At 42.5% G+C, this 27,162-nt stretch overlaps 1 protein-coding gene across 3 annotated transcripts in view; it reads right to left on the reverse strand.

Moving 5' to 3' along the window:
• Nucleotides 1-464: 464 nt before the first annotated feature.
• Nucleotides 465-27,162, reverse strand: part of EXD3 (exonuclease 3'-5' domain containing 3) — an 86,952-nt gene continuing 60,254 nt past the window's right edge. For all 3 annotated transcript variants that reach the window (XM_067471911.1, XM_067471909.1, XM_067471910.1), the window contains 2 exons: nucleotides 8,219-8,348; nucleotides 465-2,245 (listed from right to left, as the gene is read on the reverse strand). In XM_067471911.1, the coding sequence (XP_067328012.1) occupies nucleotides 1,971-2,245; nucleotides 8,219-8,348 (405 nt within the window). In that variant the 3' untranslated portion in view covers nucleotides 465-1,970. The remainder of the gene's footprint in view (nucleotides 2,246-8,218; nucleotides 8,349-27,162) is intronic.

Here is a 27,162-nt window from a genome sequence, read left to right on the forward strand (position 1 = left end):
AATGAGAAAAAGGCTCCATACACTGCCCAATAATGGCCTTATTATTCGGAACGCAACTTATTTGGGCCCAGAATAATAATAATAATAATAATAATTATTATTATTATTATTATTCCTGCATTTCTCCCAACACAAGAGCCATCTTATCCTTCCCAAAATGACCTTTGGCAATATTATTTATCATCGCTCTACATTCTCGATTACTTCAGACCACTTTTCTATTGAATCTTTTTTTAAAAATCCATATGTGTGTGTGTGTATCGTGACGCACACTGTATATCCATACAAATACTCAGTTCTCACCATTAGAAAAAGTATCACAGGCGGGCACCATTGCAGCCTGAATGCCCCCCCAAACCCACCCCGCAATGACTCTCAAGCTTTCTTCTTCCTCAAGCCTCATCCGTTCTCCCATTCCTCCCAAGCACAGAAGCCCCCCGAAGCCCACCCTAAAAGAACTCTCATAATATAATAATATACTTTATTTATATTCCGCTCTATCTCCCCGAAGGGACTCAGGGCAGATTACAGAACACATATACGGCAAACATTCAATGTTGTTATACAATAAACAAGTCTCTCTCTTCCCCCCAAATGTTATCCATTCTCACATTTGCCCCACATCTACCCCGCTCATTCTTTCTCATTCTTCCTTCTGGAGCTTTATCAGTTCCCCTATGTATCCTGGACAATGAAGACCCCCCCCCCCAAAAAAAACATCCAGAAATGCTTCCAAATTCCTTCTCTTTCTTCCCTCTGAAGCTTTATCAGTTCCCATATATATCCTAGACAGGGAAGACCCCCGAAACCCACCACAAAGGGTTTGTCTCTCTCTTGCCCCAAATGTTATTAGTTCTCACATTCCTCCCCCAAAATCCACTCCAAAATGAGCCCCAGACGCTCTCTTCTTCTTCCTCCTGAAGCTTTATCAGTTCCCATGTGCATCCTGGGCAAGGAAGCCCCTCGAAACCCACCCCAAAATGGCTCCGATTGCTCTCTTTGCCATCTAACAAGATTTAACAGTTCCTATATGCATCCTGGGCAAGAAAAATCCCAAAACCCACCCTAAAGGAACTCTCTGTCTCTCTCTTGCCCCAAATGTTGTCAGTTCTCATATTAGCCCCCCAAAACCACCCCAAAATGACCCCCAATCACTCTCTCTCTTCCCTCAAAACCCACCCCAAAATGCCACCAGTATCCATGTCTTTGTCATCTAACAAGCTTTATCAGTTTGCATATGCATTCTGGGCAAGAAAGACCCCCCCAAAAAACCCATTCAAAAATGCCTGCAATCTCCCTCTCCTTCTTCCTCCTCAAACTTTATCCATCCTCATATGCACCCTGGGCAAGGAAGACCCCAAAACCCATCCCAAAGGAACTCTCGGTCTCTCACTGCACCCAAATGTTATCAGTTCTCACATTAGCCCCCCAAAACCCACCCCAAAATGACCCCAATATCTCTCTAACAAGGTTTATCAGTTCCTATATGCACCCTGGGCAAGGAAGACCCCCCGAAACTCAGCCCAAAGGAACTCTCGGTTTCTTAGTGCACCCAAATGTTATCAGGTCTCATATTTGCCCCCCAAAACCCACCCCAAAATGACCCTCAATCATTATTTTCTTCCTGAAGCATATCAGTTCCCATGTTCATCCTGGGCCAGGAAGTCCCTTGAAACCCACACCAAAATGCCACCAATCTCTCTCTCTTTGCCATCTAACAAGCTTTATAAGTTCACATAGGCATCCTGGGCAAGGAAGACCCCCCCCCCCCGAAACCCACCCCAAAGGAACTCTTTGTCTCTCTCTTCCCCCAAATGTTATCCATTCTGACATTTGTCCCCCAAAACCCACGCCAAAATGCCCCCCAGTCTCTTTCCATCCTCCTCCTCAAGCTTTATCAGGTCCCACATGGCTCCTGGGCCAGGAAGCCCCCCAAAGTGTCCACAGCCGCTTTCTCTTTGCCTCCGACGTCAGACTGAGGCCCCGTAGAGGCTGCCTCCGCCTTCGGGGAGGTCCAGGGACCCCCTGAGCCGGGAGACGGCCCTCCCGAAGTGGGACCCTTCCCAGAAGACCTTCCCACAGGACTTGCAGCAGTAGAAGCAGGACAGCTCCTCCTGGGTCAGCACTCCAGCTGGAAGGGCCTCGATCTGTAGGGGGACCCCATTGGGCAGTTGTGGAGCCAACGCTCCAGGGCCTGAGTCCGGTGCTTGGAGGAGGCCTTCCCCACGACCCTCCATGGCTCTGCCTAGGAAGAAGCAACACAAAGGACGGCATCAGGGACCCAAAAAACACTGAACCCGGCCTTCCTTCCCATCGGCTTTGACGCAAAGCTCTTTCATGATTTTTGCCTTTCTATTCCCTTTGTATCCTGCCTTTGTTTGACCGAGGGGACTAAAAATAAGTCCTAAAGAGGAACTAAACCAGATATACATCCCTTTTGCCACTTAGATACATTTTGAAAAAAAACAAGATGCAGGCTTTCATCCCTTTGGGTCTGAATAAACAAAAGAACCTCTGCCTTTTGGGATAATCCCCCTTTTCTAGAAAAGCTATTTAGGGCATGTCTGCACTGTGGAATTAATCCAGTTTGATGCCACTTTAACAGAGACAACTCTGTTTTTAATATGTATCTGTTATTACATGTATCCTCATGGTGTTTGTTACCCACTTTGAGGATAGGTGGGTAACAAATAATAATAATAATAATAATTATTATTATTATTATTATTTGATACACAACAAGATTAGTTCACAGCATACAAGATTCCCATGCTGGTTGTTTTATTTAATCACACATCAGACACTTCCAAGTCTCTAGGACTGTGTGAAGTATCGGCGGACAATGCGTGCAGATCCAAGTAGGGTGGCCTTTTGCCGCTGGCAGATGGTAATTTTGTCAGCCCTGATTGTTTTTAAGTGCAGGCCAAGGTCTTTAGGCACTTTACCCAGTGTGCCGATCACCACTGGGACCACCTTGACTGGCTTATTATTATTATTATTATTATTATTATTATTATTATTATGCTAGTTCTTCTCCTCTAAGACATACTTCCCAAGCATCTAGGACTATGTAATGTACCGGTGAATAATGTGTGCAGATCCAAGCAGGGTGGCCTTTTGCTGCTGACAGATGGTAATTTTGTCAGAACCGATTGCTTTTAAGTGCAACCTAGTGTGCCGATCACCACTGGGACCACCGTTACTGGCTTCTTCTTCTTCCCCTATTTCTTTTAGTCTAAGACATACTTTTCCCCCTATAGATACATCTCTAAAGCCACTTCTAGTCTATTTTTAGAGAGAAAAAGTGGGGAATGACTACTACTACTAATAATGATCTATACACATACTATCTATCTGTCTGTCTGTCTGTCTGTCTGTCTGTCTATGTATACACATAATAAAAGTGAAAATATGTATGTGTGTGTGCTTGGGGTGTCCACAGACAAGCTCCTGCCTTCACACACAGCTATTGCTCCCAGTAGCCTCCCATCAAAGCCTTCCCTCCAATGACATTGCAGGTTATAGCGAGCACCATGAACATGATCAAGAGTCCTGCCAATGTCCTCCACAAACACCACACTGCCCAACACCCAAGTGAAGGATTTCCTATGGGGACCATTTTATCCTAGATTTTGCATGTTTCCTCCATCACAGGCATCACAGTGTTTCTGACTCCATTGGTGTGGAATTTGCATGACCCCGCCCACTGCCTCTCCCTTAATCCTTTCCTTTTCTTTGCTATGGCACACAGCAAGCAGAGGAATGAATCAAAAACTGAACATACTAGAGAGGTTGGGGAGAATTCATCTTGCTTTACAGCTGTTACAACAGCTGTATGGGATGTATAGTTTACCTGCAATCTAAGAGCACTCTGAACTCCACCAACGATGGACCAGGAACTAAGTTGTAATAGAGAACCTACATGACTAACAAAACATACTAGAGGCCTTTGGAGGGATTTAGAGGAGTTGTAGTACACCTACACCCAGAGCGCACTATGAACCCAAACAATGAGGGCTCTGGACCAAACTTGACGTGAATACCTCATATGTCCAAATTGGAATACTAGTAATAATATGGCATTATTATAAGGCACTCGTCCCTTCAATAGGTTGTTGTTGTTGTTATTATTATTATTAGGAAAAGGCAAATCCTGGTTATAGGGCCACTCATCCCTTCAATAGGTGGTTATTATTATTATATTATTATTATTAGGAAAAGGCTGAATCCTGGTTATAGGGCCACTCATCCCTTCAATAAGTGGTATTATTATTATTATTATTTGAAACACAAGATGAGTCCATAGCAGACAAGATCATTCTGGTGGCTGTTGAATTGGATCACTTCCCAAGTGTCTAGAACTGTGTGATGTATTGGCGAATAATGATTGCAGATCCCATAGGAGGCCTTTTGCAGCTGGTAATTTTGTCAGCGCCGATTGTTTTTAAGTGCAGGCCAAGGTCTTTGGGCACTGCACCCAGTGTGCCGATCACCACTGGGACCACCTTGACTGGCTTGTGCCACAGTCTTTGCAGTTTGATCTTTAAATCCTCATATCGTGTCATTATTATTATTATTATTATTATTATTATTATTATTATTAAACCTGGAGAGCTCCCACGGCCTCCTGATTCCGTCTTCCCAAGCCTTTGCCACATAGAGAGGGGCATTAAAGGCAACCTAGTGGTATCCATGATGAGGAAGAGGTGCAAAGGCCATCTGTCGGGGGTGCTTTTCTTGCAATTTCAGGGGGTTGGACTAGATGCCCCATATGGTCCCATCCGTTATTATTTTATGATTCTACTGACACTGCACCCTACTGAGAGTTGAGAAGAAGAAGGATAACATTTTGCCGCCTTTCAAACCCAGGCCCCAGAAGGGAGAGGGGAGTCCAAAGGTCCCTGAGAGCCTTCTCCTTGGGAGAGATCTGCCTGATAAGGGAGAGTTATGGGCCTGAGAAAGCGGCCCTTTGAGGAAAGGGAGTGGGGCTCCTCCAGGCCAGCCTGTGCCAAGGAGGCCTCCTTGAAGCCCATTCCATAGGATCTCCTGAGGATCTGTGAGGCTGAAACAGAGACTAAAGGAAGCCCTTGGTGGTCCCTTTGTGCTTGGGAAGGGCTTTCTTTTTAGACTATCACACCCAGAGGCCTTCCTTCCTTTTCTATATTTCCCCCTTCTATCTTTCTGTCTTTCTGTCTTTCTTTCTTTCCTTCTTTATATCCTTCCACCCTTCCTTCTCTCTTCTTTTTCCCTTTTGTCTTTTTATTTTTTTCTTTCCTCCCTTTTGTATTTTCTTTCTTCCCTCCTTCCTTCTTTTCCCCCTTCCAACCTTCCTTCTACCCTTATTTCCCTCCTCCCTTCTTTCCTTATTTTCTTGCTTCCCTGATTTTTCTCTCCCATTTCCTTCATTCTTTTCTTCCTTCCTTCCTTCTTTCCTTCTTTCTCTTATTTCTTCCATCCTCCCTTCTTTCTTATTTTCTTCCTCCCTTCCTTTTCTTCCCTCCTTCTCTCTTCCTTTCATCTCTTTTTTACCTTCCTTCCTTCTTTATTTCCTTCCTAACTTCCTTCCTTATTTTCTTGCTTCCCTGATTTTTCTCGCTCATTTCCTTCCTTCTTTTCTTTCTTTTTCTTCTTTCCTTCTTTCCTTTCTCTTATTTTTCCTTCTTTCTTTCTTTCCTTCTTTTCTGCTTTCTTTCCTCCTTCCTTCTTTCTTATTTTCTTCCTTTTCTTCCTTCCTTCTCTCTTCCTTTCTTCTTTTCATCTATTTTTCCCTTCCTTCCTTTCTTATTTTCTTCCTTTATTATCTCCTTCCTTCTTTTTCCCCTTTCTTCCCTTCCTTCCACCCTTATTTCCTTCCCTCCTACCCTTCTTTGCTTTGTCCTTTCCTTATTTTCATGCTTCCCTGATTTTTTCTCTCTCATTTCCTTCCTTCTTTTCTTTGTTCCTTCTTCTCTTCTTTTCTTCCCTTTTCCTTCCTCCTCTTTCTCTTCTTTTTCATTCTTTCTTCCTTCCTCCTCTTATTTTCTTCCTTCCTTCTCTCTTCCTTTCATCTCTTTTTTCCCTTCCTTCCTTCATTATCTCCTTCCTTCTTTTTTCCCTTTCTTCCTTCTATCCTTCTTTCCTTCCTTCCCTCCTCCCTTCTTTGCTTTGTTCTTTCCTTATTTTCTTGCTTCCCTGATTTTTATCTCATTTCCTTCCTTCTTTTCTTTCTTCCTTCTTTCCTTCTCTTCTTTTCTTCCTTTTCCCTTCCTTCTTTCTCTTCTTTTTCTTCATTCTCTTCTTCCTTTTCCTTCCTTCTTTCTTTCCCCTCTTCCTCCCTTCTTTCTTATTTTTTCCTCCCTTCATTTTCTTCGTTCCTTCTCTCTTCTTTTCTTCCCTTCCTCTTTTTTCCTTCCTTCTTTCCTTATTTTCTTCCCTCCTTATCTCCTTTGCTTTTTTCTTTCCTTATTTTCTTCTTCCTTCCTTATTTCCTTGCTTCCCTGTTTTCTCTCTCTCCTTTCCTTCCTTCTTTTCTTTCTCATTTATCTCTTTCTTTTCTCCTCCCTCAACTTCCTCCCTCTTCTTTCTTTCTTTCTTTCTTTCTCCAAGAGGTTGGCCCTGATTTGCTGAGAAGGTGTCTGTCCAGTGCCTAGAATATTATTTCGTCGTTCCTCCTTTTTTCATCCTCCCCGTTTGTTCGTTCCCCCTTTTGGCTTTCTTCTTCCTGCCTTCCCTTTTGCAAAACGGCTTCTCCTGCCTTCCCTTCTGCAGACCAGACCGACTCAACTGGTCCAACTGGTTTCTCCTCGCAAGAAAAGGGGCTGGGAACCGGGTGCGAGAAAGGCTTGGCGCTGCTTCTTTTTCCCTCCAGAAAGAAAGGAAGAAAGAAAGACAGACAGAAAGAAAGAAAGAAATCTAAGCCCCCTTCTGTGGGGACCTCTGGGAATAATGGAAGAAGCAAAGCAAAGGTCAGCTGCTGGCCCACTTGAAATAGTCCTTGTCCCCCAGAAAGAAAGAAAGAAAGAAAGAGAGAGAGAAAGAAAGAAAGAAGCCCCCCTTTTCTTTCCCCGTGAGACCTTTTCTTTAGGAACATGGGCACAAACTGACCAAGGCACAAATCCTGGAAGCTGAGCAGGGTCTGGATGGGAAACCACCAAGGTATCCCAGGGGCTCTAGAGCAAGCAGGGGCAAACTTGGGGGATGCATGCTTGCACCCCCTGCTAAGAGGACTGGCTGCCTGGTGATGGAAGGAAGAATGAAAGGGAGGAAGGGAAGGAGGAAGAGAAGGAAGGAGAAAGAGGGAGAGAGGGGAGGAGGGTGGGGAGAGGGAGGGAAGGAAGGGAAGGAAGGAAGGAAGGCGAAAGAGGGAGAGAGGGAGGGAGGAAAGAGGCGGGGAGGGCAGAAAGGAAGTAAGGGAAAGGAAGGATGAAAGGAGAAAGAGGGAGAGAGGGAAGAAGGGAGGGAGGAAAGAGGGAAGGAAGAAATGAAGTGAGGAAGAGAAGGAAGGGAGGGAGGAAAGGAAGGAGAAAGAGGGAGAGAAGATAGGAAGGAAAGAGGGAGGAAGAGGGAGAGAGAGAAGGAGGGAGGGAGGAAAGAGGGAAGGAAGAAATGAAGTAAGGAAGAGAAGGGAGGGAGGGAGGAAAGGAAGGAGAAAGAGGGAGAGAAGATAGGAAGGAAAGAGGGAGGAAGAGGGAGAGAGAGAAGGAGGGAGGGAGGAAAGAGGGAAGGAAGAAATGAAGTGAGGAAGAGAAGGAAGGGAGGGAAGAGGGAAGGGAGGGAGAGGAAGTAATGAGAAAGAGGGAGAGAGGGAGGAGGGATGGAAGGAAGAAAGGAAGTGAGGAAGAGAAGGGAGGAAAGGAAGGAGAAAGAGGGAGGGAAGAAAGAGAGATAGAAGGATGAAAGGGTGGAAGAGAAGGACGGAAGGAGAAAGAGAGAAGGAATGAGAGAAGGAAGGATGAAAAGGTGGAAGGGAATGGAGGGAAGGGAGAGAGGGAGGAAAGAGAGAAGAAGGAAGGACAAAAGGGAAGGAAGGAGGAAGAGGGAAAGAGGAATGAAGGAAGGACAAAAAGGTGTAAGGGAAGGAAGGAAGGAGAAGGAGAGAGGTAAGAAAGGGAGGGAGTGAATGAAAATGAAATAAGGAAGGAAGGAGGGAATAAGAAGGGAGGGAGGAGGAAATAGGAAGGAAAGAAGGGAAGGAGGAAGGAAAAGGGAAGAAAAGGGCCCGTCCCTCCTGACTCCTCACCTGCGTCTTTGGCGGATGGGGGGCTGCTCTCCGGGGCAGCCCCTTCCTCACCTGTGGGGTGACCTCTCATCTTCACCAGGTGTGCCATCGTTTCCTTGGAGACCTTCAGGTATCGGTTACAGTTGCAGGCCTGGGCAGAAAAGGGGAAAAGCAAGAAGGATGTTTATAATTTCAGTTATGGAAACCTAGGTTCGAATCCCCTCTTGGCCCAAAAAATCTATTATTATTATTATTATTATTATTATTATTATTATTATTATTATTATTATTATTTGGAGCCCCCAGTGGCGCAATGGGTTACACACTTGTGCCAGCAGGACTGAAGACCAGCAGGTTGGAGGTTCGAATCCAGGGAGAACGTGGATGAGCTCCCCCCGTCAGCACCAGCTCCCCATGCGGACAAATAAGAGAAGCCTCCCACAAGGATGATAAAACATCAAAACATCCGAGCAATGTCCCCTGGGCAACATCCTTGCAGACAGCCAATTCTCTCACATCAGAAGCAACTTGTAGTTTTTCAAGTCACTCCTGACATGGAAAAAATAAAATAATAATAATAGTTTTTATTTCTTACAGCACTGAGTGGCTAAATAAGTAAAGGATAATAATAATAATAATAATAATAATAATAATAATTATTATTATTATTATTATTATTATTATTGAGCATCTGAATAAGGATAATTATTATCGTTATTGTATTGTCGAAGGCTTTCATGGCTGGAATCACTCAGTTCTTGTGGGTTTTTTCGGGCTATATGGCCATGTTCTAGAGGCATTTCTCCTGACGTTTCTGAGGATGCTTGCCATAGATGCAGGCGAAACGTCAGGAGAAATGCCTCTAGAACATGACCATATAGCCCGAAAAAACCCACAAGAACTGAGGATTATCATTATTTCTTTGAGCATTGAGCATTTGAATAAATAAGGTATAATAAAAATTAATCGTATTTGTTTTTCACAGCATTGAGCATCTGAATAAATAAGGTATTATTATTATTATTATTATTATTATTATTATTGCTCCTGACATGGAAAAATATATTTGTTGTTATTGCAAACCCCAGAGGCCTAAGAGGAAGCCTCCCTATCTATCTATCTATCTATCTATCTATCTATCTATCTATCTATCTATCTATAGCTCTGTCTGTCTGTCTATCTACACACATATCCATCTATACATGCCTACAAGTCCATCTGTCAGGAAGGCTTAGATTCTGTATCTCTTTAATGGCAGAAGGGGGTTGGACAGGATGACCCTCTTTGGGGTCTCTGTGATATATCTCTCATATATATAAATACACACAGTGAGACACTTAGGGAGAAAAGCGGAATACAAATAAAGATTATTATTATTATTATTATTGTTATTATATTATTATTATTATTATTATTATTATTATTATTTGAAACACATCAAGACGCGTCCACAGCAGACACTTTGCTGGCTGTTGTATTGGATCACACGTCGGACACTTCCCAAGTGTCCAGGTCTGTGTGATGTATTGGTGAATAATATGTGAAGATCCCAGTAAGGTGGCCTTCTGCAGCTGGCAGATGGTAATCTTGTCAGCGCTGATTGTGTTTAAGTGCAGGCCAAGGTCTTGAGGCAATGCACCCAGTGTGCCGATCACCACTGGGACCACCTTTACTGGCTTGTGCCAGAATCTTTACAGTTCGATCTTTAAATCCTCATATTGTGTCATCTTTTTCAGTTGTTTCTCTTCAATCCTGCTGTCACCTGGGATTGCAACATCGACAATCCATACTTTGTTTTTTAACACGATCGTGAGGTCAGGAGTATTGTGCTCCAAAACTCTGTCTGTCTGAATCCGGAAGTCCTAGAGTATCTTGACGTGCTCATTCTCTGTAACTTTTTCCGGCTTGTGATCCCACCAGTTCTTTGTCGCAGGCAGATGGTATTTGTGGCACAAGTTCCAATGAATCATCTGAGCAACGGTGTTGTTCCTCTGCTTGTAGTCTGTCTGCGTGATCTTCTTGCAGCAGCTGAGGATGTGATCTATTGTTTCATCTGCTTCCTTGCAGAGTCTACACTTGGGATCTGTTGTCGACTTTTCAATTCTGGCTTTGATGACATTCGTTCTAATGGCTTGTTCTTGGGCTGCCAGAATCAGGCCCTCCTTTGTCTCCTTTTTCAGAGTTCCATTTGTGATCCACAGCTATGTTTTTTCTTTATCAATTTGGCTCTCAATTTTTCCCAGGAACTGTCCACGGAGAGCCTTTTTTGGCCAGTTTTCTCTTCTGCTCTGGATTGTGTTTTTACGGTATTCCCTCTTTGTCTTTTGCATTATTATTATTATTATTATCATCATCATCATCATCGATGCCTAGATATTCATTTTTGTCATTGGAGTATATGCCCTCCACCTCGGGGGAAAGCCTGATTCCACAACCCCCACTATAATGAGTCCTCCTCCGCAAATAATCTCTCTTTTATCTCACCCGAGTTTTTAATTAGTCTTAATCAGTTTTTCTTTTAATCATTACATGTGGCCTGCCCATTGTCATTGTGATTGTGCCTATTGTAATTTTATATTGCTATGTATTCACATGTTTTATGTAATTATGTTGTTGTTCTTTATTGTTTGCGTTTTCGGTTTGTGTTTTTTGGTTTTATTTTATTGTAAATTGTTTTTTGGGCTTGGCTTCATGTAAGCCGCTCCAAGTCTCCATTGGGGAGGTGGCGGCGGGGTATAAATAAAGTTATAAATTAATATAAATTAATCGCAGGGACGATTGGTGGGGACGAGAGAGAGGGCCTTTTCAGTGGTGGCCCCTCGACTCTGGAACTCACTTCCTAAGTACATCAGGCATGCCCCAACTCTGGCAGTCTTTAGGAGGAGCTTGAAGACGTGGTTGTTCCAGTGTGCCTTCCCAAAATAATGATTCCATAGCACTTTGTCCTCCAAAGCACTTTACATTGTTTTAGGTCTGCTTGTATGTTTTCCACAAATGCCCCATCACTTTTTCGCCCATGTTCCAGCATTATTCTCAATTTTAATTCTACATTTGGCCTTCCCTTAGTTTTAATTGTGCATTGTCTTATTGTTATGTTTCGTTATTTTATTGTCCATGTTTTATTTTAATTGCTTGTATTGTTGTTATAGGCCTCATGTAAGCCGCACCGAGTCCCTTTGGGAGATGGTAGCGGGGTACAAATAAAGCTTTATTATTATTATTATTATTATTATTATTCTGTCAGGAAGGCTTTGATGGTGTCTTCCTTTTATGGCAGAGGGGGGTTGGACTGGATGGCCTTTGGGGTCTCTTCCAACTCTAGAACATTGTGATATATCTAATATCATCTCTTCCTCTCAATCATATCCGACTGATGCCCATCACCCTGTATGGGAGGGATCGGAGGGTGCTTTCCTTTATGGCCAAAGGGATTTCTGCCTCCCATGCGCTCCTTGCCGGGAAGCCCTCTCTCGGCTGTACTCTGCACCTACCTGGGAAGTCTTCCCAAGGAAGGGAGAGAAGAGGATGACACACCATGCCTTTGTTCCGATGAGAAAAGGATCCCGCAGCCAAAGGAGGGAGGGAGGGAGGGTTGGGCCTGAGCCCGTGACCTCTCTGCACCCGTTACCTGGGCAGGTGTGGCCCTGCAGGTGACTGGGAAAGTCCCTTGAGAAAGAGAGAGAGAGGCACCCATGCAGGCAGGCATCCATGCCCCGCGGCCTTTGGTCCGTGGGAACTGGGACAGGCCCTTGACGGCAGCCAAAGGGAGCAAGGCTGGCCCCCTTTTCTCACCTGCAGCAAGGAGGAAGCGGGAAGCACAAAGGGTTCTAGGAAATCTCATCTCCCAATCACATCTATCTATCTATCTATCTATCTATCTATCTATCTATCATAATAATAATCTTTATTTATACCCCGCCACCATCTCCCCAACCGAAACTCGGGGCGGCTTACATGAGGCCAAGCCCAAACAACATATTACAGCAAAATAAAATCAAAAACATAATTACATCAAAACATATGAATACAATAACAATATAACATTACAATAAACACAATCACAGTGATAGAGATTGTCTAACATTGATCTAACTATCCATTATATCTCCGGCTGGATGGCTTTCTGTCGGGAGGGCTTAGATGGTGCCTTCCCTCCAGCTCTAGGGGTTTATAACATACTAGCCGTCCCCTGCCACGCGTTGCTGTGGCCCAGTCTGTGTATATGTGTTTTGTGTGTGTATATATTTATGTATACTTATTTATTATATTTATAAATAAATAAATAATATTTGTGTATATGTGTATATATGTGGTTTAGTGTATGTGTTGTAATGTATTTTTTGTTTCTTGGCTTTTTAAGTCTCTTCCGCTGTGCTTTTCAGTGTTTTTATGAGTGATGGTCACTTGTTGGCCTGATTGGTGTATTGTGTCCAAATTTGATGTTAATTCGCCCAGTGGTTTTTGATTATCCAACAAATAAACATTACATTTTTACTTATATCTATCCTCTCTATCCCAATCATATCTATGGCCATCTATCATATGTCGGGAGGGCTTTGATTTCTGCTTGGCCAAAGGCGTTTGAATTGGGTGACCCTTGGAGACTTTTCAAACTCTATCATATACATGTATCATATGGAAGGGGCATCCTAAGGGCCATCCAGTCCAACCCTCCTGACAGAGGGTCATTGATAGGATACATAATAGATAGATAGATGTATATTATAGAGTTTGAAATATATTGATAAATATATATATAATATATAATATACTATATTGTATATACATATAATATTGATAATATTATAATGTAATAGAATATAATACTACTACTAATAATAATATGATATTATATATTTTATATTAAATGTAATATTACTAATAATATTACAGTATAATGTTATAGCACAAAGTAATATATGATATTAATATTATGCTATGGTAATAATATAATTTATTGTATTTACTTTTTACTTGTAAGCCACTCTGAGTCCCCTTCGGGGGGTAAATAAATAAATGTATCATGTCGATGGCCCTCTGTCAGGAGGGCTTGGATGGTGCCTTCCCTCTAGCTCTAGGGGTTCATAACATACCATATCTATCCTCTCTATCCCAATAATATCTAAGGCCATCTATCTATGGCTAGATGACCATACGTCGGGAGGGCTTTGATTGTGCCTTTCTGCTTGGCATTTGGATTGGGTGTCCCTTGGGAGACTTTTCAAACTCTATAATATACATCTATCCATCTATCTATCTCTCATGTATCCTATCAATGGCCCTCTGTCAGGAGGGTTGGACTGTCAGGGGGGTTGGACTGGATGGCCCTTAGGATGCCCCTTCCATATGATTGAGAGAGAGATGATAGGCAGCTACAACGCCATATCATATCTATGGCCCTCTGCCGGGAGGGGTCGAGTGGTGTCCTTCCTTTCCCAGTAGAAGGGGGTTGCCCCCATCCTTTTGGCGGCGTGGGAACGGTGTCCCTGCTTGACCCCAGGCCGGTCGTCCAGTCCATTGGAGGGCGGCGGCTGCAGCCAAGTTCCGCTCCGTTCTCAGGAGGCAAGAGAAAGAGGGAGCCTGGGATTTTGGCCCTGACTCAGACTGAGCTGGCAGGGTTTGCCCAGCGTGGGAACAAGCAGGAAGGCAGGCAGGCAGGGAGGAAGGGGGGCCCCCTCTTCTTCCTCCTCCTCCTCCTCTCACCTGGGCCATTGAGAGACTGGACCGGATTCCTTATTCTCAAGAGGAAAACACTACCCAAACAGGAAAAGGATATTATTATTATTATTATTATTATTCGAAATATTCTGATTATTATTATCATATATTATTATTTTAAATTATTTATATATGATTTATATATATATATATACACACACACTAGCCATCCCCTGCCACGCATTACTGTGGCCCAGTCTGTGTATATGTGTTTTGTGTGTATATACATTTTTGTGTATATGTGTATATATGTGTGTTTGTGTGTATATATGGGGTTTTGCACATGCAAAAGTATTTTTTGTTTTTTGGCTTTTTAAGTCTCTTCTGCTGTGTTTTTTAGTGTTTTTATGAGTGATGGTCACTCGTTGGCCTGTTAGACGTATTGTGTCCAAATTTGATGTCAATTCATCCAGTGGTTTTTGAGTTACATTAATCCCACAAACAAACATTATTTTTTTATTTATTTAGATGGTGTGTATGTGTGTGTGTGTGTATATATATATACACACAGACATACTCTCTAGTATTATTTTAAATTATTTATAGATTATTATATTATATTATGTTATTATAATATGTGTGTATGTGTGTGTATACACACATACACAGACTATCTATCTAGGAGCCCCTGGTGACACAGTGGGTTAAACCGCTGAGATTGAGAACTTGCTGACTGAAAGGTTGGCAGTTCAAATCCAGGGAGTGGGGTGAGCTCCCACTGTTAGGCCCAGCTTCTGCCAAAGTAGTAGTTTGAAAACATGAAAATGTGAGTAGAGCAATAGGTTCTGCTATGGTGGGAAGGTAATGGCATTCCATGCAGTCATGCCGGCCACGTGACCTTGGAGGTGTTTATGGAAATGCCGGCTCTTTGACTTAGAAATGGAGATGAGCACCATCCCCCAGAGTTGGACATCACTAGACTTAATGTCAAGGGGAAACCTTTACCTTTACTATCTATCTATCTACCCTGGAGTTGGAAGAGACCCCTCCCTCCAAATACCACCAAGAAGGACACCATCCAATCCCTCCCGACAGATGACCACCCAGCTATAAATAGATGGCCTCAGATATATGATATGATTGAGCGAAAGAAATAGATATTAGATATGAAAGAGAGATGTGATAGGTGCATCATAGAATTGGAAGTGATCCACCAGAGGGGGGCATCCAGTCCAACCCTCTTCCGCACACAAAGGAGGGCACCATCCGACCCCTCCCAACAGATGGCTATCCAGCCATGGATATGATAAAAAGATTATATATATATATATATATATATGTGAGACATTTGAAAGGGATCTCAAGGGCCATCCAATCTAACCCCCGTCTGCCACAAAGGAGGACACCATCCAATCCCTCCCAACAGATGGCCAGCTATAGATAGATGGCCCCAGACACATGATATGATTGAGCAAGATAAATAGATGATAGATATGATTGCAAGAGGGAGGTATGATAGCTACATCATAGAGTTGGAAGAGATCCCCCAAAGGGGGCCTAACCCGGTCCAACCCTCTTCCGCATACAAAAGAGGGTACCATCCGATCCTTCCCAACCGATGGCCATCCAACCATGGATATTGTATGAATATGAATGATATAGTGTGTCATAAATCTGGAAGGGATCTCAAGGGCCATCCAGTCCAACCCCTTTCTGCCTCAAAGGTATTAATAGTAATAGCAATAATAATAGTAGTAATAATAATAACAAAAATAATAAACCAGCCTTGTCCTCCTCCTATTGTTATTTCCACCATATTAGTGTGTGTGTGTGTGTGTATATATATACACACACACACACACACACACACACACACATATACACACACACATATACATATACATATATATACATATATATACACACACACATATGCAAACACACACACAAAATAATACGGTGGAAATAATAATAATGAATCAGTTTCCATTCAGGAATCTTTTCATGTTGTGTCACCTTTTTAAATGACAGCTACTGTCTACCTCTTGGCCTCTCTTTATCCACCTGTGAAATGGGAGCAGCGAGGGGCCTGCCTCACAGGGTTGTTGTTGTGAAAGCAAAGGTGGGAAGGAAAGAAGGAAGAAAAAAGGAAGGAGGGAGTGTGAGAAAAAGGGAGAGAAAGTGGGGTTCTTTGGTGGCAGAGGAGCGTGGGAAAGGCGAGGCGGCAGCGGCGGCGTGGGAACCGAACGGTGGAGAAGGAGCCAAACCGGTTTGGTGCCTGAAGAGGGGGGGAGGGAGGGGGGCAAAAAGGAAGGCAAGGCGACCCTTGACCCCCGACCTGACCCTCCTTCTTGATCCTCCCCCCAAAAGGCAGGAGCGGGTTCACTGAGCATCTGAATAAGGATTATTATTATTATTATTATTATTATTATTATTATCATCATCCCTTATTTGGTCAGATCTTCAATGCTAATCATCATCATCATCATCACTTATTTATTTAGCATCTCAGTGTTGTAAGAAATAAAAACTATTATTATCACTAATTTATTGAGATGCTCAATGCTGTGAAAAACAAATTATTATTATTATTATTATTATTATTATTATTAATGTCCCTTATTTGTTCAGAAGCCCAATGCTGAGATCTGACCCCTCCATCAATATCTCAGAGCAGCTCTTGAAGGTTTCAGTATAAGAGACCCTTCTGATCAATTTGGAGGGGATCCTTTGCACTGTTGAATCCTCAATCCTTGCAAAGGAGAAGCGGGAAGAAAGGAAGGGGGATTCCGCCCCTCTGCCCTTAATCCCAAATGCTGCTTGCTTTCCTTTCACCCGGGGATTGGCCCCAAGCGCTGGCCCGATTTCGCACTGTTCCCAGCCTTTGCCAATGGCCTCCTTCTCGGCTAAAGGACCGTGTCCGTGTAGAAATAACAGGAATCCCAAACAACCATCCTCCTCCTCCACTTCCCCAGATGTTTCCAGCTGCTGCTTTCAGCAACAGAGAAATTCCTGAAACGGGAGAAGAACCCCAAAGAGGGCTCTGCAGAGAACTTGCCACTCTTGCTCTTCTTTTGGTGTTTTGGGGACTTGAAATCAACAACAACAGCAACGGGACCTCCAACAAGAAGAAGAACAACAACAACAACAACAAGAATAAGAAGAACAACAAGAACAACAACAGGACCTCCAACAACAACAACAATAGGACCTCCTACAACAACAAGAACAAGAACCATAGAATCATAGAGTTGGAAGAGACCTCATGGGCCATCTAGTCCAACCCACTGCCAAGAATCAGGAAGATTGCATTCAAAGCACCCCCGACAGATGGCCATCCAGCCTCTGTTTAAAAGCCTCCAAAGAAGAAGCCTCCACCGCACAAGAATAAGAACAACAACAACAACAACAGGCCCTCAAACAACAACAACAAGAATAAGAACAACAACAAGAATAAGAACAACAACGGGACCTCCAAAAACAACAACGGGATCTCCAACAACAATGGGACCTCCAACAACAACAACAGGACCTCCAACAACAACAAGAACAAGAACCATAGAATCATAGAGTTGGATGAGACCTCATGGGCCATTCATTCCAACCCACTGCCAAGAAGCAGGAAAATTGTATTCAAAGCACCCCCGACAAATGGCCATCCAGCCTCTGTTTAAAAGCCTCCAAAGAAGAAGCCTCCACCACACAAGAATAAGAACAACAACAACAACAACAACGGGCCCTCAAACAACAACAACAAGAATAAGAATGACAACAAGAAGAACAACAACGGGACCTCCAAAAACAACAACGGGATCTCCAACAACAATGGGACCTCCAACAACAACAACAACAGGACCTCCAACAACAACAAGAACAAGAACCATATAATCATAGAGTTGGATGAGACCTCATGGGCCATCCATTCCAACCCACTGCCAAGAAGCAGGAAAATTGTATTCAAAGCACCCCCGACAGATGGCCATCCAGCCTGTTTAAAAGCCTCCAAAGAAGAAGCCTCCACCACACAAGAATAAGAACAACAACAACATCAACGGGACCTCCAACAACAACAACAACAACAACAGGACTTCAACAACAACAACAACAACAACAGGACTTCCACCTGACTGCGGATAAACCTGCTTCCAAACAGGACCTCCTACAACAACAACAACAACAACGGGACCTCCACCAACAACAGCAACAACAACAACAACAACAACGGGACCTCCACTTGACTGCAGACAAACCTGCTTCCAAAAAATCAGGATTTTCCACCTCTTATCTGCTCCGACTCGGCTTTCCTTGGCTCAGCAAAAAAGGAAAGGGCTGACGGAGCAAAGAAGGGGTTTTTCTTGTGCGGGGGGGGGGGGGGGGGGGAGGAAACACTTCCAGTCCTGAAAACGAGCCAAGCGGGTGATGCAGCAGCTCAAAAGGCCAATGTGATTCTAGGCATCCATAGGAGTCTAGTTTCCATAGGCATCCATAGGAGTCTAGTTTCCATACAGAGGGAGTTAAGATAATAGGGGATCTAGGGGTCTTAGTAGGCAATAAGCAGAACACAAGCCGAGAGTGTGATGCGGCAGCTATAAAAGCCAATGCAGTTCTAATGTACTACACTTAGGTTGGAGGAATGAAATGCACATATATAGGATGGAGGCTTGGAAACAGTCCATGGGAAAGGGATCTAGGAGTAAGCTGAACATGAGCCAAGAGAGTGATGCAGCAGCGACAAAGGCCAAAACAATTCTATTCATCAGAGCCTATGGTCCATTACGATCATCATCCCTGGGAAGGATCCTTTCCCATACTTTGCGAAGGCAAAACAAACCCACCTCCTCGAGCCCTTTTTTGCCTCCAAAGCTGGATAATTTGGGGGACAAAAAGCTCTTGGTGGCATTCCTGACAAAGGAGGGCTTCTGCTGACCTCCCATTGTTCCCAAATTGAAAGAAAAAGGGGGAAAGGGGGAAAGCAAAGAAGGAGGAGGTCCCCATCCTCCTCATCCTCCCCAAAAGAAGGCTAATCTTGTTAGGTTAAACTGTTCAACAAACAGATGGAAAGAGGAGGGTTTGGGGGCCTGCTGGGAAGGGGAAGGGTTCGTTTGTGGGGTCACTCTGAGCCCAAAGGTGGCTTTGTCTTCCCAGATCCCAAAAGCCCCAATTTGTCCACATATTTAGCCCAAAAATTGAGAAAAACCCCAACCTTTTGACCCATTGACTGAAGGCTCCTCAGGGCAGAGAATTTGCCATGAAGTAGCTTCCTCTTAAAGGGCTCTGGCCCTTTAAGAGCATGCCGCTTTCACCACCGTCCCATTGTTTATTAAGGAATGCTTCCAATGATTATTTCCTGCATTAAATTATTATGATTACGACCAGTATTAACACCATGCTTCCAATTATTATTACCATATTGGATGATGATGATGATTAACACCATCGTCAATATTAATGGCATGCTTCCAATGATTATATCCCATATTACATTATTATTATTATGACCAATATTGATGGCATGCTTCCAATTATTATTACCATATTAGATGATGATGATGATGAATATGAATGGCATGCTTCCATTGATGATTACCCATATTAAATTATTATTATGATGACCAATATTAATGGCATAATTCCAATGATTATTACTGTATTAGATTATGATAATTATCACCATCATCAATATTAATGGAGTGCTTCCAATGATTATTATTGTATTAGATGATGATTATCACTATCATCAATTTAAATGGCATGCTTCCATTGATGAATATCCATAGTAAATTATTATTATTATTATTATGACCAGTATCAATGACATAATTCCAATGATTATTACTGCATTAGATGATGATAATTATCACCACCATCAATATTAATGGCATGCTTCCAATGATTATATCCCATATTAAATTATTATTATCATGACCAATATTGATGACATGCTTCCAATGATTATTACCGTATTAGATGATGATGATGAATGGCATGCTTTCAGTCGTGATTACCCATACATATTAAGTTATAATTCTGACCAATATTAACACCATTGATGATTGTCCATATTAAATTATTATTATGATCAATATTAATGGCATGCTTCTAATGATGATTACCCATATTGAGTTATTATCATGACCAATATTAACACCATGTTTCCAGTTATGATTGTCCATATTAAATTATTATTATGATCAATATTAATGGCATGCTTCCATTGATGATTACCCCTATTAAGATTAATACCAATATTAACATCATGTGTCCAATGATGACTGCCCATATTAAATTATTATTATGATCAATATTAATGGCATGCTTTCAATGATTATTACCCATATTGATTTATTATTATGTCCAATATTAACACCATGTTTCAAGTGACGATTGCCCATATTAAATTATTATTATCAATATTAATGGTATGCTTGTAATGATTACCCATATTAAATGATTATTATGATCATTATCAATGACGCCCTTCTAATGATGATGACCCATATTAAATTAGTATTATTACGACCAATATTAACACCATGCTTCCAATGATTCTTACACATATTAAACAATGATGATGATGACCAATATTAACGCCATGTTTCCAATAATGATGACCGATATTTAATTATTATTATGACCAATCTGTTCCTTTGGAGGATCAGGGCTCTGTGAAAATCCCAAGCCATTTTTCCCACTCGGCTGCTATCTATAGATTTGCATCTGGCTCCCGTTTTTTTCCCATGAGCCCCCAATGGAAGGAAAGTTCAAGGGCAAAGTTCAGATGGAAACAGCCGCCCTTTGCCCTTTGCAGAGAAAGGCAGAGAGACAGAGAAACAGAAGGCTGGAACACAGCGGGTCTCCTTCTGGGAATGACTGCAAGTCCCATCATCCTCATTGCAGCCTTGGGAAATTAAAATCATTAAAATCATCATTGACCATCCTTTTCTTGACCTTAAGATTGGCATTAACCATCTAATTTTGGGGTGGCACTTCCCATCGTCCACAGCTGCTTCTGGGAAATTATGGGTCCCTATATTAAAAAGCTGGATCCGTCCAGCTTCTGCAGATAAGCCCAGTATGATCCTGGAATAAGTCATGTTCCGCAGAGCGCTCTTTTCAGGCAACACTTCCTATCATCCCTGAATCAGGGAGTTAAAGTCTACTGCCTTTATGCCATTCAGTCAATACAATCCATAATCAATACAATCCTGAAATATCCTAATCAATACAATCCATAATCAATACAATCCTGAAATATTCTAATCAATACAATCTATAATCAATACAGTCCTGAAATATTCTAATCAATACAATCCATAATCAATGCAATCCTGAAATATCCTAATCAATACAATCCATAATCAATACAGTCCTGAATTACCCTAATCAATACAATCCATAATCAATACAATCCTGAAATATTCTAATCAATACAATTCATAAATACAATCCTGAAATATCCTAATCAATACAATCCATAATCAATACAGTACTGAAATACTCTAATCAATACAATCCATACTCAATACAATCCTGAAATATCCTAATCAATACAATCCATAATCAATACAATCCTGAAATATCGTAATCAATACAATCCATAATAAATACAGTCCTGAAATATCCTAATCAATACAATCCATACTCAATACAAACCTGAAATATCCTAATCAATACAATCCATAATCAATACAATCCTGAAATATTCTAATCAATACAATCCTGAAATATCCTAATCAATACAATTAATAATCAATACAATCCTGAAATATTCTAATGAATACAATCTATAATCAATACAATCCTGAAATATCCTAATCAATGCAATCCATACTCAATACAATCCTGAAATATCATAGAATCAAAGAATCATGGAATCATAGAATCATAGAGTTGGAAGAGACCTCATGGGCCATCCAGTCCAACCCCCTGCCAAGAAGCACGAAAATAAAATTCAAAGCATCCCCTACAGATGTCCATCCAGCCTCTGTTTAAAAGCTTCCAAAGAAGGAGCCTCCACCACCTCTGGGGCAGAGAGTTCCACTGCTGAATGGCTCTCACAGTCAGTTTCTTAAACATTGATGGCAAATAAACCTCTCTATATATACACGCACACATATACATGCCTTTTATGAGACAAATAGATATTGGTCAAAGTTTTGGCCCAAAGACTTCATATTCTTGGTTGCAAGAGGCGCTTTACGCATGCTCAGAGACACTCTTGCCTTCCCATATTTTAAACAGACAGAGAGAGATGGAGTTGGATAGGGCTCCAAAGAGACATTGGAGTCAAAGCTTTGGTGCAAAGACTGCATAGCCTTGATTGCAAGAAGTGCTTTGTGCATGCTCAGAGGCACTCTTGCCCTCCTATATTTTAGATAGCTAGGCAGAGATGGAATCAGACTCCAAAGTGACATCAGAGTCAAAGATTTGGTGAAAAGACTTCATATCCTTGGTTGCAAGAGGAGCTTTGTACATGCTCAGAGGAATTCTTGCCTTCCCATATTTTAGATAGATAGGCAGAGATGGAGTCAGATAGGAGACAAAGAGACATTGGAGTCCAAACTTGGTGCAAAGACTTCATATCCTTGGTTGCAAGAGACACTTTGCGCATGCTCAGAGGCCTTTGTAATATATACATTCCTTTTGTGATAGGTTAGGAGGCAAATACAGATATTAGAGTCAATGTTTAGGTGCCAATACCGCACAGAATTTGGTTCCAAGTGGTGCTTTGCACATTCTCAGAGGCACTCTTGCCTTTCTAATATATAAATTCCTTTTGTGATAGGTTAGGAGGCAAATAGAGACATCAGAGTCAATATTTAGGTGCCAAGACTGCATAGAATTTGGTTCCAAGTGGTGCTTTGCGCATGCTCAGAGGCACTCTTCTGGACAATCAATCCCATTCCTCTTTGGCGGAGATCACACTGCCGTTGGCTCTTTGCAGAATAAAAACCATATATTTGCCCAAATCCCTGCTTCCTCCTGACGTTTGCCAGCAGCGTCCGGCTAATCCTCCCAAGCCTTGCAAAAGAGGTTTTCCTTGGGTCGGAAGCGGCCCAAACGGGCAACGCGTCTGCGGCCCCAAAGAGGCTAAGCGGCTTATGGGCGGCAAGCGGCCGGCGGAAGGGGACAGAGGCGCCAAAGGGGATCTCAGATGCATTTCAGTAAAAATAATCCAGACCAAGGCAGGCGGCCGAGAAGGTCCGGTTTGCAGGTCCCCAGACCGGAAACTCAAGGGGAATAAGTCCACAGGATTTATTAATTGTCGTTATTATTACTATTATTACTATTATTATCCTATTTCTACCCCACTTTCCCCTCTTAAACAATTGGAATGTGGTGGAGTCTCCTTCCATCTCTGGAGGTTTTGGCCATCTGTCGGGGGGGCTTTGATTGTGTGGAAATTGGGTCTCTTTGGGGGTCTCTTCCTACTCTAGGATTCTATAATGATGATGATAATAATGATGATGATGATGCAGAGGTTGGATGGCCATCTCTTGGGAGGCCTTTGATTGTGTATTCATAGCAGAAGTGGTTGGATGGCCTTTAGAGATCCCGTCCAATTAAAATACTCTATGAATCGTAATAATAATAATAATAATAATAATAATAATAATAATAATAATAAGTAGTAGTTGTTTTTTGTCCTTTTGGCTCCAAAGGTCATCTGAAACATGAAAGGGTGCATCGTGTTTTCATGGCTGGAATCGCTGGGTTGCTGTGAGTTGTCCGGGCTATTTGGCCATGTTCTAGAAGCATTCTCTCCTGACATTTCACCCACATCTATGTCAAGGATCCTCAGAGGTTGTGAGGTCTGTTGGAAACGAGGCAAGTGAGGTTTATATACCTGTGGAATAATATTAAGGGTGGGAGAAAAAACTCTTGTCTGCTTGAGGCAAGTGTGAATGTTGCAACTGGCCAGCTTTATTAGCATTTAATAGCCTTGCAGCCTCAAAGCCTGGCTGCTTCCTTCCTGGGGGTTCTTTGTTGGGAGGTATTAGCTGGCCCTGATTGTCTGGCTAACAACCACAGAGAAGCCATTGAAATCCACAAGCGTGTGGACGATTTCAACAGAAAGGAGGAAACCTTGAAAATGAACACAATCTGGCTACCAGAATTTTAAAAAAAACCCTCTAGAATAGGACAGTAAATAAAGAGGAACACTCAGAAAACAGAGAAATTCCAGACAGGAAAGAATCAGGGCCAGCTAACACCTCCTAACAAAGGATTTCCCCAGACGGAAGCATCGGCCAGTCTTTGAAGCTGCAAGGCTATTCAATGCTAACTGCAACATTCACACTTGCCTCCAACAGATGAAAGTTCTTTCTCTCATCCTGGGCATCATTCCACAGATTTATAAACCTCACTTGGAGCGTCATTATCCTTCTCCTAGAAACGGTACCTATTGATATACTCACATTTGTGTGTTTTTGAACAGCTAGGTTGGTAGAAGCTGGGGCTAATAGCGGGGGCTCACCCCGTTCCCTGGATTTGAAATGCCATCCTTTCGGTCAGCAAGTTCAGCAGCTCAATGGTTTAACCCACTGCACTACTGGGAACCCCATAATAATACTATTTTAATAATAATAATAATAATAATAATAATAATAATAATAACAGTGGGTTAAATTGCTGAGCTGTTGAACTTGCTAACTAAAAGGTCACAGGTTCAAATCTAAGGAGGAGCATGAGCTCCCACTGTTAGCCTCAGCTTCTGGCAACCTAGCAGTTTGAAAAAATGCAAATGTGAGTAGATCAATAGGTACCGCTCTGGCAGGAAGGTAACAGTGTTCCATGCGCTTCATGCTGGCCACATGACCTTGGAGATGTCTATGGACAACTCCGGCTCTTCGGCTTAGAAATTGAGATGAGCACCAACCCCCAGAGTTGGACACAACTGGACTTAATGTCGGGAAAATCTTTACCTTTACATACCAAGTAATTATTGCAACTGATATTATCATTACCAAACTTATGGCATTATTATTATTATTATTATTATTATTATTATTATTATTATTATTATTATTGCAATTGATATTATATAATTTATACATGATGATCAAGTAATTATTGCAACAGACATTATCATTACCAAACTTATAACATCATCATCATCATCATCATCATTATTATTATTATTATTGCAAATGATGATATTATTGTTATTATTAATATTGCTCCGTGAGGTCATGCTTGCCGCATGACCTTGGAGGTGTTTACGGATAACGCCGGCTCTTTGGCTTAGAAATTAAGATGAGCACATACCCCCAGAGTCGGACACGACCGGACTTAATATCAGGGGAAAACCTTTACCTTTTAATGACATAATAATAATAATAATAATAATAATAATAATAATAATAATAATAATAACAACAATCATCATCATCATCCTGGATTTTCACTAGCAAAGTTGGGTCTCTGGGAATGCCACCCCCCCCCCCAATCTATCTCAAAGGCCATTCCTTTATTTTTTTGGCTCCCAAATATAAATGGCATATTTGCAGAGAGAGCGAAGGGCTCTTTCTTTCCACGCTCCCCCCAGCCTTTCCTTATCAGCTCCGGCAATTGAGTAAGTATTTATAGCGTGGGAACCACTCTTGCGGAAGGGCCCTGGGGAGGCCAAAGGGCCCCCAAAAGGGATGGGGATCCCAGGGGGGATTCGAACCCGGCTCCTGGATCCCCAAACCCGGCGCCTCGACCCACAAGGCCCCAAGAAGTTCCCACAAAGGGCCCCATTGTCCCTTGTCCTTCACCGTGAGAAGCCCTTGCCCTCCGATAGCCCTCCTGGGAAGGCATTGGCCGAAGGGGACCAGGGCCAAGTCGCCAGGAGCCAAGGGCAAAGGCACCCCAGAGGGACCCTTACACCATCCCTCTGGGGCCCCAAAGGGTGGCTCCTTAAGAGAAGGGGACTTCCCCAAAGAGTCCTGCCCCCCCTCTCTCTGTCCACACCCAAAACGCCTCTTCCCTAAAGGAGGAGCCCCCAAGCAAACCGGCCCTTGTTTCGGAGCTTTGTGAGAAAGATACAAGCGGGATACAACAACAACTTGCACAAGGGGCTTCCATGGCCAAGGAAAAGGGAGCCAACGTTGCCTGCGTTTCTTAAATCCACTTGATGTTAGAGTATCTATCTATCTATCTATCTATCTATGAATGAAAAACTGCCTTGAGTAACTTATTCGCTGAGACAGGTGGTATACAAATACAGTAAATAAATAAAATAAATAATAAAATTCAAAGTATGTCTGCATGCATATTTGTTTGCTCCACAAAGGCTGTTGCTAGGTGAAGTGGCCCCTCTGCATTGTCAATGGGAAAGGAAGGGAAAAAAGTGGGTTGGCTGTTGCTAGGTGACATGTGTGGGAAGGGGAAGGGGAAGGGGAAGGAAGAGAGAGGAAAGGAAGAGAGAGGAAAGGAAAAGAAAGGAAGGAAACGGAAAGGGAAGAAAAGGGAAGAAAGGGAGGGGAAGGGAAGGGAAGGAAAAGAAGGAAAAGAAAAGGAAAAGAAAAGGAAGGGAAGAGAGGAAAGGAAGGGAAGGAAGAGAGAGGAAAGGAAAGGAAGGGGAAGTAAAGAAAAGGAAGAAAGGAAGGGGAAGGGGAAGGGAAGGAAGAGAGAGGAAAGGAAAGGGGAAGGAAGGAAAAGAAAAGGGAAGGAAGGGAAAGGGAAGGGAAGAAAGGAAGGGGAGGGAAAGGGAAGGGAAGGAAATGGAAGAAAGGAAGGGAAGGGAAAGGGAAGGGAAGGAAATGGAAGAAAGGAAGGGAAGGGAAGGGAAGGGAAAGAAGGGCAAGGAAAGGAAAGGAAGGGGAAGGAAAGGAAAAGGAAGGGAAGGGAAGGGAAGAAAGGAAGGGGAAGGGGAAGGAAGGGAAGGAAGGGAAAGGGAGGAAAGGAAGGGAAAGAAAAGAAAAAGAAGGGAAAGAAAAGGAAGGGGAAGGAAAGAGAAGAAAAGAAAAGAAAGGGAAAGAAATCGTAAGGAAAGAATGGGAAGGAAAAGGAAAGGAAAGGCGGGAGAGAGGAAGAAAGAGAAAATGAAGACAAAGGAAGGATGGGAGAAGGAAGTAAAGGGGAAAAGCTATGAAGGGAGGGAAGAAAAGAGAAAGAAGGAAAAAAGGAAGGAACGAAGGGAGGGAGAGAAGACAGCAAAAACAGGTAAAGAAGGAAGGAATAGGAAAAGAGAAAAGGAATGAGGGGAGGAAATTAAGAGAAACAGGAGAAGAGAAAAGAAGGGACGAAGGGAGGAATGGAAAAAGGGAAAAGAAAGGAGAAAGGAAGGAAGGAAGGAAGGAAGATGCATGAGGGAAATCAAG

This window comes from Anolis sagrei, chromosome 11, assembly GCF_037176765.1.
Source record: "Anolis sagrei isolate rAnoSag1 chromosome 11, rAnoSag1.mat, whole genome shotgun sequence".
Taxonomy (NCBI): domain Eukaryota; kingdom Metazoa; phylum Chordata; class Lepidosauria; order Squamata; family Dactyloidae; genus Anolis; species Anolis sagrei.